The sequence below is a fragment of the Pristiophorus japonicus genome, chromosome 1 (assembly GCF_044704955.1).
Source record: "Pristiophorus japonicus isolate sPriJap1 chromosome 1, sPriJap1.hap1, whole genome shotgun sequence".
Taxonomy (NCBI): Eukaryota; Metazoa; Chordata; class Chondrichthyes; family Pristiophoridae; genus Pristiophorus; species Pristiophorus japonicus.
Window position 1 is genome coordinate 460,275,183 of NC_091977.1, and position 15,066 is coordinate 460,290,248.

General features: G+C 43.2%; 1 protein-coding gene across 1 annotated transcript in view; it reads right to left on the reverse strand.

The window, feature by feature from the left end:
• Positions 1-14,301, reverse strand: part of calb1 (calbindin 1) — a 121,360-nt gene extending 107,059 nt beyond the window's left edge. Inside the window, exons 1-4 of the mRNA XM_070876205.1 lie at positions 14,214-14,301; positions 13,805-13,881; positions 11,922-11,996; positions 9,459-9,539 (exon numbers count right to left, since the gene is read on the reverse strand). Coding sequence (XP_070732306.1) covers positions 9,459-9,539; positions 11,922-11,996; positions 13,805-13,881; positions 14,214-14,301 — 321 coding nt within the window. The remainder of the gene's footprint in view (positions 1-9,458; positions 9,540-11,921; positions 11,997-13,804; positions 13,882-14,213) is intronic.
• Between the last annotated feature and the right edge of the window lie 765 nt (positions 14,302-15,066).

A 15,066-nucleotide genomic window follows, 5' to 3' on the forward strand; every position in this document is an offset into this window, starting at 1 on the left:
ACAAGGAGGGTCAATGAGGGCAGTATGTTTGATGTAGTTTACATGGATTTTAGCAAGGCTTTTGACAAAGTCCCACATGCTGATCAAAAAGGTAAAAGCCCATGGGGTCCAAGGGAAAGTGGCAATTTGGATCCAAAATTGGCTCAGTGGCAGGAAGCAAAGGGTTGATGGGAGCTTTTGTGATTGGAAGGCTGTTTCCAGTGGGGTTCCACAGGGCTCAGTACTTGGTCCCTTACTTTTTGTAGCATATATTAATGATTTGGACTGAAATTTAGGGGGTATGATAAAGAAGTTTGCACATGATACAAAAATTGGCCGTATGGTTGACAGTGAGGAGAAAAGCTCCAGACTGCAGGAAGATATCGATGAACTGGTTCTTTGGGCAGAAAAGTGGCAAATGGAATTCAATCCAGAAATGTGTGAGGTAATGCATTTGGGGAGGAGCAACAAGGCAAAGAAATACATAATAAATGGGAGGATACTGAGAGGTGTAGAGGAACAGAGGGACCTTGGAGTATATGTCCACAGATCCTTAAAGGTAGCAGGACAGGTCGATAAGGTGGTTAAAAACGCATACGGAATGTTTTCCTTTATTAGCTGAGGCATAGAATATAAGAGCAAGGAAGTTATGCTAGAACTGTATACAACATTAGTTTGGCCACAGCTTGAGTATTGCATGTAATTCTGGCCACCATATTACAGGAAGGATGTGATTGCACTAGAAAAGGTGCAAAGGAGATTTACGAGGATGTTGCCAGGACTGAAAAACTTTAGCTATGAGGAACTATTGGATAGGCTGAAGTCGTTTTCCTTGGAACAGAGGAGGTTGAGGGGAGATTTAATTGAGGTGTATAAAATGATGAGGGGCCTAGAGTGGATAGGAAAGACCTATTTTCCTTAGCAGAGAGGGCATAGATTTAAAGTAGTTGGTAGAAGGATTAGAGGGGAGATGAGGAAACATTTCTTCACCCAGAGGGGGGTGGGAGTCTGGAACTCTGAAAGGCTGAAAGGGTGGTAGAAGCAGAAACACTCATCACATTTAAAAGGTACTTGGATGTGCACTTAAAGAGCCATAACCTACAGGGCTATAGACCTAGTGCTGGAAGGTGGGATTAGGCTGGGTAACTCTTTTACGACTGGCACAGACATGGGCTGAATGGCCTCCTTCTGTGTCTTATTTTTCTATGATTCTATGATAATTTACCTTTAACAAATCCATGCTGGCTTTCCTTGGTGTAATGTATTTGCTTCATGGGTTCTTTGATTAAGAATTCATAGCAACACATTGCTATTAAGAACAAATTGGTTTATTAGCAAAAGGTTTAACAATCATGCTACACATTACCAGTTCATCCACCAGGCTCACAACCATCTGTCTAATCGTGGATCCCCAAAACCCAACTGGCTGGAGTTTTATTGAGTCTTGTGAACATCACATGATTGGCTAAGCCACTCCCAACTCAAAAACTCGACAACTATTTTAATATACCTCATTTCAGACAGGATCGCCTCACGTGCTTGAGCCTCCTCGACACATCTAGTGGAGTCAGGGCCCAGTGCCATTTTTAGCGACTCAATGGCTTTGGCCATGAACCGGATGTTGGTCTAGGACAGGCGCTGTGCCGGCTCATCTGGCGCCATCCAAACCGTTCCTCCGCCATCCAGTAGGTCCCTGACTCTGGTGACCTTGCCAAACAAAGCCCTCCCATCCGCCCGCCACCTAAAACCGCGGTTCAACAGCTCTACAACTATTTTAAAGTAACTTTAAATTAAGTGCCCCCTTCTTTTTAGGGCACCAAAAGCCTCGAATTAACAATTAAACATTAATGGGAACCTAGTCACATCAAAATTAAATTAAAATTTTGTTCCCTGTTGAGATGATGCACTCCAGTCCCTCCAGTGCCCACCTCTTGCGGAAAGCCGTGAGCGTACCAGTGGACACTGCGTGCTCCATCTCCAGGGACACCCTGGTGTGAATGTAGCCATGGGAGAGGCAGGTAGTTGGGCTGAATGATCCCCTCGACCGCCCTCTACCTGGACCTGTTAATGGCCACCTTGGCCAGGCCCAGGAGCAGTCCTACAAGGAGGCTTTCTGACCTGCCCGCTCCCCTCCGCACCTGGTGTCCAAAGATCAGGAGTGTGGGACTGAAGTGCAGCCAGAAATCAAGGTGCAGCCCCTTCAAATAATGAAAGAGGGGCTGCATCCTCTCACATTTTAGGTGTCGGGGCTTAGCACCGATGAGGATTTCTGTCCGGATGGGGGTCAGTTCGGACGGGATCACCCCATGTGTTTAAGCCTCCTCGACACACCTAGAGTCAGGGCCCAGTGCCATTTTTAGCGACTCGATAGCTTTGGCCGTGAGCCAGACATTGGCCCAGGACATGTGCCGCACCAGCTCATCTGGCACCATCCAACCCGTTCCTCTCCCATTCAGTAGGTCCCTGACTCTGGTCACCTTGCCAAACACAGCCCTCTCATCCGCCTGCCACCTAAAATTGCGGTTCAACAGCTCTACAACTATATTTGTAAAACAATAAATCAAGTGACCCCCCCTACTAGAGGGACACTAGAACCGACAAATTAGCAAACTAAACTTTGGAACAAAAATCAATCAAATTGAAATTTGGTCGCCGGGGGTGATGATGCACGCCAGTTCCTCCGGTGCCCACCTCTCGCAGAAGGCCACAAGCGTACCGGTGGACACTGTGTGCTCCATCTCCAGGGACACCCTGGCGTGAACGTAATCATGGAAGAGAGGCAGGCAGTCAGGCTGAATGACCTCCTTGACTGCCTGCTGCCTGGACTGGTTAATGGCCACCTTGGCCATGCCCAGGAGCAGTCCTACGAGGAGGCCTTATGATCTGCCTGCTCCCTCCACACAGGATGCCCAAAGATTAGGAGCATGGGACTAAAGTGCAACCAGAATTTAAGGAGCAGCCCCTTCAAATATTGGAACAGGGGCTGCAACCTGACACAAACATGGAACACAGACTCTTCCAGACCGCAGAAATTACAGGCCCTAGGATCTCTGGACACCTTCAGTAAGGCCTACAAGGCAGGTTAAAGTAGAGAATTCAGTCCTCATTATAAAATTTAGATTGACAACCCGCCTCCTGACAGTAGGTTGGCAGCCTGCCTCCCCCCATCCACCAGTGAAAGGTGCAAGTGGGTGGGTTTTACATTGTTACAACTTTCACTTCCCCCCGAAGCCTCCAACCCACCCTCTCTTACCTCAGAAAATTCCGGCCATATATGTTTATCAAATGCTTTAGGCTTCAATTTAATGTTGCCTGCTAATCTTTTTCTCATAACTTCTCTTTTCCTTGTCTTACCTTTTTCAATTCCCTCCTGTACTTTCCATAATCTTCCTGGTTATTGACTGAATCTTGTTCCTGACATTTGTGACAATGTATGGAGAAAGAGTCAGACTGAACACGTGAGCTCAAAGTGTGACCTTAGTCTTTTATTGCAGGTCTCCAGAGTGCCTCTCCAACCTGTGAAGCCTCCTTAAATACCTGTGCTCCCAAGGGATTATGGGATCCCTTGGGACTCCAGGGGATGAGCCTCCTGGTGGCTGTGCAGAGTAAATACAAGTTTACATTTATAACAACACTCCCCCACAAAGTCAATAGTGTAACTATTTACAATGTGAGTCGATCTGGGGCCCTCCTTGCCCTGGTTGATCGTCTCGATGTGAAAGCTGGTGTTGTTGAATCATTTGTTGGGGCCTTGCTGGGCTGCTGTGCAGCTGGCCTTGCTGGGCTGCCTGATGTGTTGGGTCCTGCTGGGCTGCTGTGGATGATGGGTTCTGCGTCATGGTCAACCGTGGTGCCGGTTGCCACCGGTGTGCACGTTGGGGGAATCAGAAAAAGTTAGGGTCCAAGTTGGGTTACTCAGGATAGTCCGTGAATCTGAGTTTGATTTGGTCCAAGTGTTTCCGGTGAATGAGTCCATTTGAAAGTTTGACCTGAAACACGCTGCTCCCCTCTTTGGCCACGACAGTGCCGGGAAGCCACTTGGGACCTTGTCCATAATTTAATACAAATACAGGATTATTGATTTCAATCTCGCGTGACACTTGCGCTATCATGGTTTGTACTTTGCTGAAGCCGCCTGCTCTCTACCTGTTCATGTAGATCAGGGTGAACTAATGAGAGCTTTGTCTTAAGTGCTCTTTTCATGAGTAGTTCAGCAGGTGGGATCTCAGTGAGCGAGTGGGGTCTCATGCGGTAGTTAAGCAGGACTCGGGGCAGTCGAGTCTGCAGCGAGTCTTCAGTTACCCTCTTCAAGCCTTGCTTGATGGTTTGCACTGCTCTCTCTGCCCGACCATTGGACGCTGGTTTAAACGGGGCAGGTGTGACATGTTTGATCCCGTTACGGGTCATGAATTCTTTGAACTCAGCGCTGAAAAAACATGGCCCGTTGTCGCTCACCAGGACACCGGGTAGGCCGTGTGTGGCAAACATGCCCCACAGGCTCTCAGTAGTGGCAGCGGACGTGGTAGCCAAAATTCTCTCACATTCAATGCACTTGGAGTACATACCTGCAACCACAAGGAACATTTTACCAAAGAACGGGCCTGCATAATCGATGTGAACCCCTAGACCATGGTTTGGAGGGCCAAGACCATAAACTTAGCGGCGCCTCCCTGGGTACATTGCTTAACTGTGAGCATGTATTACATCTGTGAACGCAGGACTCTAAGTCCGCATCGATACCGGGCCACCACACGTGGTATTTGGCTATCGCTTTCATCATTACGATGCCAGGGTAGGTACTGTGGAGGTCATTGATGAAGATGTCTCTGCCCTTCTTGGGGACCACTACACGATTGCCCCACAGAAGGGCAGTCTGCCTGTATAAACATTTCATCTTTGCATCACTGGAACGGCTTTATCTCTTCCTGCATTTCCACTGGGACACTGGACCAGCTCCCGTGAACCACGCAGCTTTTGACTAGGGATAATAAGGGGTCCTAGCTCATCCAGGCTTTGATCAGCCGGGCGGTGACGGGTGATTGCTCACTCTCAAATGCTTCCATAACCAAGGCTAAATCTGCACGCTGCACCATTTCCACCCCTGTGGTGAGCAATGGCAGCCTACTAAGAGCATCGATGCCGTTTTGTGTGCCTGGCTTGTGGCGGATGGCGTAGTTGTATGCGGACAACGTGAGCGCCCATCTCTGGATGTGGGCCAATGCGTTTGTATTTATCCCTTTACTTTCGGAAAACAGGGATATGAGTGGCTTATGGTCAGTTTCCAATTCGAATTTTAGCCCAAACAGGTATTGATGTATACCCCATAGACGCACACTAACGCTTGTTTCTCAATCATGCTGTAAGCTCTCAGCCTTAGACAGACTCCTGGATGCATAAGCAACCGGTTGCAGTTTCCTGAAATCACTAGCTTTTTGCAATACACACCCGACGCCATATGACGACGCATCACATGCTAGAACCAAACGCTTACATGGATCATACAACACAAGCAATTTGTTTGAGCATAACAATTTTCTCGCTTTTACAAAGGCATTTTCTAGGCTTTTGCCCCCAACCCATTCGTTCCTTTTTCACAGTAAGTCATGCAGTGGTTCTAACAATGTGCTGAGACCTGGTAGGAAGTTACCAAAGTAGTTCAGGAGTCCCAGAAACGACTGCAGCTCCACCACGTTCTGTGGCCTTGGTGCATTCTCGATCGCCTCCGTCTTCACGTTGGTGGGCCTGATGCCATCCGCCGTAGTCTTCCTTCCCAAGAACTCCGCTTCAGGCACCAGGAAAACGCACTGTGTTTTAACCTGAGCCCCACGCGGTTTAGTTGACTAAGAACCTCCTCCATGTTCTGCAGATGCTCGGCTTGTGTTCCAACCTGTGACCAAGATGTCGTCCTGGAAGACCATGTTGTGCGGGACTGACTTCAGTAAACTTTCCATGTTTCTCTGGAATATCGCCACCGCTGATCGAATTCCAGACGGGCATCTGTTATAAATAAAAAGACCTTTGTGCGTGTTGATGCAGGTGAGGCCCTTCGATGATTCCTCCAGTTCCTGCGTCATGTAGGCTGAAGTCAGATCCAGCTTCGTGAACGTCTTTCCTCCCGCCAGCGTTGCAAAAAGAGGTCGGCGGCCTTTGGTAGTGGGTATTGGTCCTGCAGAGAGAAACGATTCATAGTTACTTTGTAATTGCCACAGATTTTGACGGTGCCGTCTCCCTTGAGGATAGGAATGATGGGGCTGGCCCACTCATTGAACTTGATTGGTGAAATGATTCCCTCTTGTTGCAGCCAGTCTAGCTCGATCTCTACCCTCTCTCTCATCATGTATGGTACTGCTCGTGCCTTGTGATGGATGGGTCGCACCCCCGGAATTAGGTGGATCTTCACTTTTGCTCCTTGGAATTTCCCAATGCCTGGTTCGAACAGCAAAGTGAACTTGTTTAAGACCTGGGCACACAAAGTGTCATCAGCAGGCGATAGCGCTCGGACATCGTCCCAGTTCCAGCGTATCTTTCCCAGCCAGCTCAAGCCGAGCAGCGTGGGACCATCGCCCAGTACCAACCAGAGTGGTACCTTGTGCACCGCTCTATCGTAGGAGACCTTTATGGTAGCACTGCCAATTACGGGAATCAGTTCTTTTGTATAAGTTCTTAGTTTTGTACGAATTGGAGTTAAGACTGGCCTTGAGGCCTTGTTGCACCACAGTCTTTCAAAAGTCTTTTTGCCCATGGTGGACTGGCTCGCACCTGTGTCCAGTTCCATTGACACCGGGAGTCCATTTAGTTCAAAATTCAGCATTATCAGGGTCTAATTCATGGTGAATGTGTGCACTCCATGTACCTCTACCTCCTCGGTCTGAGGCTCTGGTTCGTCGTGATCCCCCATGGATCCGTCCTCCTCTGCAACATGGTGTTTTGCAGGTTTAACAGAATTAGCAGCTCGCCTGCACATACTTTGGAGGAGTCCCATTGTTCCCTTGCAAACATACCCTTTGAATCAGCATGAATGGAAATGATGATCACCCCCACAGTGCCAACAAGGTGTTAATGGCCCTGCATTCATCACCCTTGATGGTGGACTTTGAGACATCTGCTGGCGTGCAACTGCAGGCATGTGTGACCTGCCCTGTACATTGCAATTCGAAAACAACATCACTTTGTTCACAGTACTTGTAGCAGCACATGTGCGAGATTCACTTAGTATTGTCACTATTGGCAATGAACGTCTGGGCTATTGCTATTGCTTTACTCAAGGTTGGGGTCTCTACAGTCAAAAGTTTGCGAAGTATGGTTTCATGGCCAATGCCAAATGTCCTTGAAATTCGCAATGTCCTGCAAGGCGTCTAAGCTCGGCGACATAACTCGCCACTTCCTGGCCTTCAGACCTTTTGTAGGTGTAGAACCGGTACCTCGCCATCAGAATGCTTTCCTTCTGGCTCAAATGCTCTCGGACCAGTGTGCACAAATCATCGTATGATTTCTCTGGATTTCGCTGGAGTGAACAGATTCTTCATGAGGCCATACGTTGGTGCCCCACAGACGGTGAGGAGGATCGCCCTTCGTTTGGCAGCGTTCTCTTCCCCACCTGGCCATGAAGTATTGGTCGAGTCGCTCCACAAAAGTTTCCCAATCATCCCCATCCGAGAATTTCTCCAGGATGCCCACTATTCTCTGCATCTTTGGGTTCGCTTATCTGTATTTCGTCGCCAGTTGTTATGTATGGAGACAGAGTCAGACTGAACACGTGAGCTCAAAGTGAAGTGTGACCTTAGTCTTTTATTGTAGGTCTCCAGAGTGCCTCTCCAACCTGTGAGGCCTCCTTAAATACCTATGCTCCCAAAGGATTATGGGATCCTGTGGGACTCCAAGGGATGAGCCCTCTGGTGGCTGTACAGAGTAAATATAAGTTTACATATATAACAACCTCCTTTTCTGTATTATTTTAACTTTTATTTCCTTAGTCATTCAGGGCACATTAGCTTTGGATGCTCTACCTTTTCCCTTCTAAAGGAATATGCCGAGTTTGTATCTGAACTATCTCTTCCCTGAAAGCTCTCCATTGCTCTGTTACTGCTTTACCCTGAAATCATCTTTTCTAATCTACCTGTGCTGGGTCCTTTCTTAAATCATTGCAATTAACTTTTCCTCAGTTGAGCATTTTTACCTTTGATATTTTCTGGTCTTTCCATAATTACTTTAAACCGAATTATGTTGTGGTCACTGTTAGCTAGATGATCTCTGACAGTAACACACTCCACTTCCCTACTTCATTTCCCAGAACCAGATCCAACACTGCTTCTTTCCTTGTTGGACTGGAGACATATTGATTGAGAAAGTTCTCCTGTGCACATTAGAAATTTTTCTCCTTCCCTACCCTTAGCATTATGCTTTTCCCAGCCTACATTAGAGTAATTAAAGTCTCCGAATATTACTACTCCATTTTTGTTACATGCCTTCGAATTTTGTTCATCCATCTCCTTCACACCTTACGAATCTCCTGGAAGGATCTCAGGTTGCCTGTGTTGCTTTGACTCCAAATATTGTAGGCAAATCACCCAGTTTCACTACTCCATACTGGAGTTTTGCATGTAACATTGGGGGTCAAGGTTAGTACACGACTTGTAAGATATAGCATTGCATAATGTATTTTAGTAACAAAGTGTGTTGCCTGCATACTCTGCAAATCCTGACTGTATTCTGTCCAATATACTTTGCTGATGTCATCTTGAAATTATTTTCTAATTCTGCCCCAATGTTGCCGCCATGATAATGTGCTCTTTCTGCATATCCTGCAAGATGTTCCATGGAGTACAAGGTTATTGCAACCATCACTATGTACAAAAACTATGCTCCCGGTTTGTTCGAGCACTTGCTGTACATTTTTATTTATATTCGGTGGTGATACCAATAAAAAATCCAAACCCCACAAGAATAGTAGATTTGAAGAAATCATTTCCCAACTGATATTTTCTGTATGCATGCATCTGGAAAGTATAGAAATCTTTGTATAATAAGTGCATAGTAGAAGAATAAAATTGTTTAATTTATGGCAAAGGTGCACACTAAGGCTATACATTTTCATACATGTTTTAATAACTTCTATACGCTAGTGATGTTCACACAGATGTGGCTTGTATATCAGAATTTAAAATATCTATTGTATTTTTCTATCTCATCATTTTTTATAAATATTATATCATTCCATGTTAGTTTTAATGTGCATTCTAGTACATGCAAAATCTAGTCTTCCTTCCAAAACAGATTTTATAGGGGATGAGTTGGACACTTCAACAGACATAACAAAACTTTTTTACTAATGTAGACAATATGATAATATTATGGAGATTTTTAGAAAGTATATACAATATGGACCTTTCACTCATCTAGGACATTCTAAAATATGATGCTATGAAAAGTTACTGTGTGAATAAAAATTATTTAAAATCACTGCGAAAGGACAATGATACCTCCATGAACTCTGTGCTTGACTTTAATTGTTGCCGGAAGAATAAGAAGAAGTTTTCCTCTGTAGGTAGAATCTGAGCAAGCTAGAAAAATATATTAGATTAACACTTGGTTTTCCAATTAATTCCTTCAATTGACATAATGATAAAAATATAAAACTATAGTTTAAGCAAAAGCATGTTGCATTCCATAACACTGCCACTCCCTTGTATCTCCTTCTTGTCATTACTGAATGAAAACCAATCATTCTAGTACAGCTTTCAACCACCCTGCATTAGTACGATCTGAAAAATGAGTCAAATTTTATCCGTTGCCACAAGAATTTAAATATTCAAATATTCATCAATGTGCAGGTAGATTATTCGGAGAAAAGGCATGTTCCCACTTCTAGGTTTGCTATTGCACAGATCAACTCCGGAGCTCCTTAAATAACCAATGTAATACACTGAGAATGTTTACTATATATCATAATCCTGATTTATGCCCTAGAATTTATTTAGCTAGTTAGGACTTGCATGTACTGTAGAGCTCAGTATTGTCCTGACAACACATCTGATCTATGAACCTCACAAGCACACCTTTTGATGCACAAGGATGACATGACATTATTTCCTAAGGTCACCTTTTGGCACCTAGCTGCAAATTATTAAATTTATGCCAATTACTGCAGAATGAGGTTAGTTCATGATACAGATGCATGCCTACTGGTATTTGATTCCAACTGTCTAAACTCATTTCCGTTGAGAACAGTAGCCCACGGAGACAGGAGACCTTTTCTCCTCAAACATAAATATTAATCTAGGTCACAGTAGATGGATTTGAAATATCTCATTTAAAGTCAGGAAATTGATGAAATTGGTGCAAAAATTGTCAGTAAATTTATTTTTAGATTTCATTGAAACTATACAGAATAAAATAATTATTTTTGTTCCAACCATTCTTAACATTATGGGCAAATCCCAGTTGGACATTTGATTCAGATTGTGAATCATTTACTGAAAATTGGGATTTTGAAAATACGTTACAATAATAATGTCAGGCTATTTTAATGCATTTTCAAGCATCAACCTTGCAGAGGATAAAGTTTGTTTCCATCTGACGCTATTGTGTGTTAATAATTATTTCTTCCCTTATTATTTCTGACAGTTTCAATTCATTTTATTCTCTTTATGGCTCCCATGGCAATATACCATTCCCTGTCTGTAAGCACAGATAAGTGATCTGCTGTTAGACTTCTGCCAATAATGTTCTGTATCCAACTGCCAGACATTTTGTCTTGAGGTGACTCGGTCTTAAATTATTCTTCATTCTTTGTGGGAAATGCTTCATTTCTGCTCAATGCTTCTGCTGATGAAACAGCCAAGATCCAAAAACTTAACATAACTGAGACTGCAGGCAAAAGCTAGTTTCCTTACCAAACTAACTCACTGAACCATAATGCCTATGTATTCTAAACTTGTGATGTGTTATTTAATGCATATTTATGTGTGTTATTTACTGCAAGCCTAAGCATACAGTCAAGATTGCCAAAGTTTGAGAATAAGAATGTGACTTTAAATTTCTGAATTGGCTATTAATGACATTTAAAAATGTATTTGAGATTGGGATTCATGGATAACAATGTAAAACAGTGCAAATTGGATTTGTTAGGATCTACACACCACTGCTCTTGGTTGCTTCAAGTTGTTTGAATTTTGTTGCGCTATTTTTAATGTTTTAAATGCAAATAGCTCTATAGAAATTGACATGGAATCTCATTGAGAATGTATCTAAAGATCTTTAATGTTTTGAAAATGAAATTGTTATCACAAAGAATTTATATATTTCACAGGAATATCAATATTGTACTGTTACATAAGAGCATAATAAATAGGAGCAGGAGTAGGCCGACTCTGCTCCGCCATTCAATACGTTCATGGCTGATCTGATCTGGGCCTCAACTCCACTTTCCTGCCTGTTCTCCATAACTCTTGACTCCCCTATAGTTCAACAATGTGTCTATCTCTGCCTTGAATATATTCAATGACTCAGCTTCCACAGCTCTCTGGGGTAGAGAATTCCAAAGGTTCATGACCCTCAAAGAAGAAATTCCTCCTCATCTCCGTCTTAAATGGACGACCTCCTTTTCTGAAACTATGCCCCCTAGTTCTAGATTCCCCCACGAGGGGAAACATCTCCTCAGCATCTACCCTGTCAAGTCCCCTCAGAATCTTATATCTTTTAATAAGATCACTTCTCATTCTACTAAACTCCAATGAGTACAGGCCCAACCAGCTCAACCTTTTCTCATAAGACAACCCCTTCATCCCATGTTGGTATTAAACTTTGGATTAAAAAAAACAAGTAGTAGTAAGCAACAACCTGTTTATTAAAGCAACAATTAGATCAAACTTTCTCCACATTAATTTATTCTGAAAGTTTCAGCATAAATGTGATAAAAGTTAAAGCAAGTGGGAGAGTCTTACGTCTGCCAGCTCTATCTTTCCATCAGCACTCTGATCGTACTTCTCCACCAAAGCTTTCATCCCGTCAGATAATTCCTACGGATTGATCATGTTAGTCATGTTACCAAACATACCAACAGTATACCAGTCTACACAACACTATTAGTCTCTGTAAAGGAAAAGTACATAAGAACATAAGAAACATGTGAACATAAGAAATAGGAGCAGGAGTGGGCCTTTTGGTCCCTTGAGCCTGCTCTGCCATTTAATAAGATCATGGCTGATTGATCATGGACTCGGCTCCACTTCCCTGCCCGCTCCCCATAACTCTTTATACATATTTGAATACAATGTGGGGGTGTATAAAATAAAACAAACATTGTTCTCGTGCTTGCTTAGTTTGGTAACAAGGATGTGGAATGGAAAAAAGATTTGGAAAATACCAGAACAATTAAACACGTTTTCTTAATTATTACCAAAAACAATAGATTGTATTACACAATAGAAATCACTTCAACTAGTTAACTTTTCCATTCATGCTATTAAGTTCGGATAAGAGGGCGATGCACAAGTATATACGCAACAGCTTTTAAAGGAAGTTGCCATTAAATCATTAATGCTGCTATATCGCATTTGCCATGGGGGTTGCATTCTGTTTATCAAATCTGAAGCTTTGGTTTCTAATTAACTTGTCCATTTCGTGTCTGTCGCTGCACTGTCGCGCCCAGGTGCGCTCTCAGACCCACGCCAGCAGAAGTATTTAACATGATGAGAATCCGTTCGGAAAATAATCAAATTAACATAAAACATTAATAAAAACGCTGCTGTTTACTCACTGGGTGCGTGCCGAGTGGAAGAGTGGAGAGATACTGTTCAAAATCAGTGACAAATTATTTCGAATACTAAACAATGACACATAATTGCCGCGATTGAGACTTTACCAGGTATTGTCAGTATTAATAACCGAGTCCCTTTTATTACTATTGCTTTTACAAAAAAAGAGTCTGTAGTCAAGGAAACTGTAGCGCACCAAGTGCCCAATTTTTTGCCCCTGTGGTGGTTACATTACTATTGGTGCCATACATCTTGGTTTTATTAGCTGTAATTCAAATTTACACGCTAAATGTAGAGTAATATTTCATTAATTTATGTAATTGTTTTCAATATTTACAATTCTTTAATTCGTGGATGCCTCTACCCGAGAAACACACTCCGTGAGTAAAATCTGATGGATGATCTCTGATCTATAATTGTTCACAATGGTATCACTTTAATCACCATTGAACCACACTCTATTGTGAGTTTCGGTAGTGCCGACACTATCTAATAATTACCTGATGTGGAGCCAGAGAGAAAGGATTAGACAGTGATTTTTGTCACTAAGAAGTAGATATCACTATTAGTTTTGTTAAAGTAGAGATACAGTAGTTTGTTAGAATTTAGATGTGGTCAATGTGAGGTGTTTAAGCTGATGGTTGGTTCAACCAGCAGTAATTGGGTATTTCTGGTTTCCACATCAGTGTAAACATTAGAGAAAGACAGCAGAAAAATGCACGCAGCTAAAGGTAAATGTCAAAAAATAATGTTATCATTGTATGTCCCGTCGCTCTGAGAGGGGGACATTTCTGCAGCTATTCGGCTTTCGTGGTTTCCACCATCGAGAAGCGGCCACGCGCCCAGTCTTTGGAACCAAACAAAATCTAAACAAATTGCATTTACGTTATCAAACACAAACACAGCGACAATCATGTCTTTGCAAACCTAAAGTTGGCAATATTACCCTGATTGTAATCAGCCTTGCAGCCTTTTATTGTGTATCTGCAGATATGCATCTGGATAATTTGGTGTTGCGCGATGTGTTTATTCTACTAAATATATTGCCCTAAAGGTCGTTTAACACTTACTAAGCCAGTGGCTTTTCGAGCTTGTTGAAGTTCTTGAATGAAATTTTGCAGTTCTCTTCCTTCAATATAACCATGACCTAAAATAATAAATTACACTTTCACTTACAACAAAATTAAAATCAGTTTTACGTGTACGTAATCAGATTAGATGTACCACTCACTTCCCATTTTATGCATTCAGGTTTCATTTATAATGGAAAAACAAATATTTGACATTTTGCATTTCAGTTATTCCAACGCTTTGATAGCATGCGAATGGAATTAAACTAGTTATGTTTGGCATTTATTGTTCAAACAGTGTCAATATAATTTGTTTAACAAGACAGCATGAAAACTAAAAATATTCACTTTGCACAACGAACAATACTATATGGAGGGATTCGTTGATTTGGAAAAGAAAACTAGTTACCAGCATTATCATAGTGGCGCCAAATTTCCAAAAACTGCGTGGTGGAGTCTTCAATCCCTTGGAGGTAAAGGCTGTGTGTGTCTGCCATAGTTGCTCGGTTGCTTGTACTGTGGAGCTTTGAGCTGAACTGACTGGCGCCGCGCCGCGCTGCCCGACTGTCAGCTTCAATCTGAGCCGCCCCGGCCGGCGCGCGCCCTCCTAAATGCGGCTCGTGCGCCAGAGCCCTGCCCTCCGAGCGCAGTGCGCACGCGTCACTCTTCCCAGCCAGCTGCCAACACGCGGCAGGCAGCTGCGGCAGGTGAGAGGAAAGTAAGTGTCTCCAAGGCAAAGGCACCGTCGGTCACTTCAGGGGTTAATCATCGTATGCAGAGGCAAGGGTTCGTACTTTATTAAGGTGAAGGAGGAGCATCCACCCTAACTATTCACTATAGTAAAAAAAACATTGGAGAGGAGGGACGTTTAGCCCAGATAAGTTACTTTATTTGCAGGAGAGGCGACGGCGTACATTTATTTCATTGACGCTTTACTCTAAATATAAGAGCAAAATACTGGTGCATGTTATTAACCATTGACTTCATGCATGGGGAAATGGGAGGAAAATGCATTTTATTAATTGTTCACAGTATATGCAAGAGTGGGAGGCACTGGGAACTTATTAGCCACTCACGGTATGTGTAGGATAGGGCGGAGATTAACTACTTACCATGTACAGGAGAGGGAGGGGATATCGTATAAACTGTTCACTCTATGTGTAGGAGAGGGCAAGGCACGTATCTAATTATTCACTACGCCGGAGAGATTTTGGAATGCACGTCCTATGTGTAGGAGAGCAAGAGAGATACGTCTCATTAAC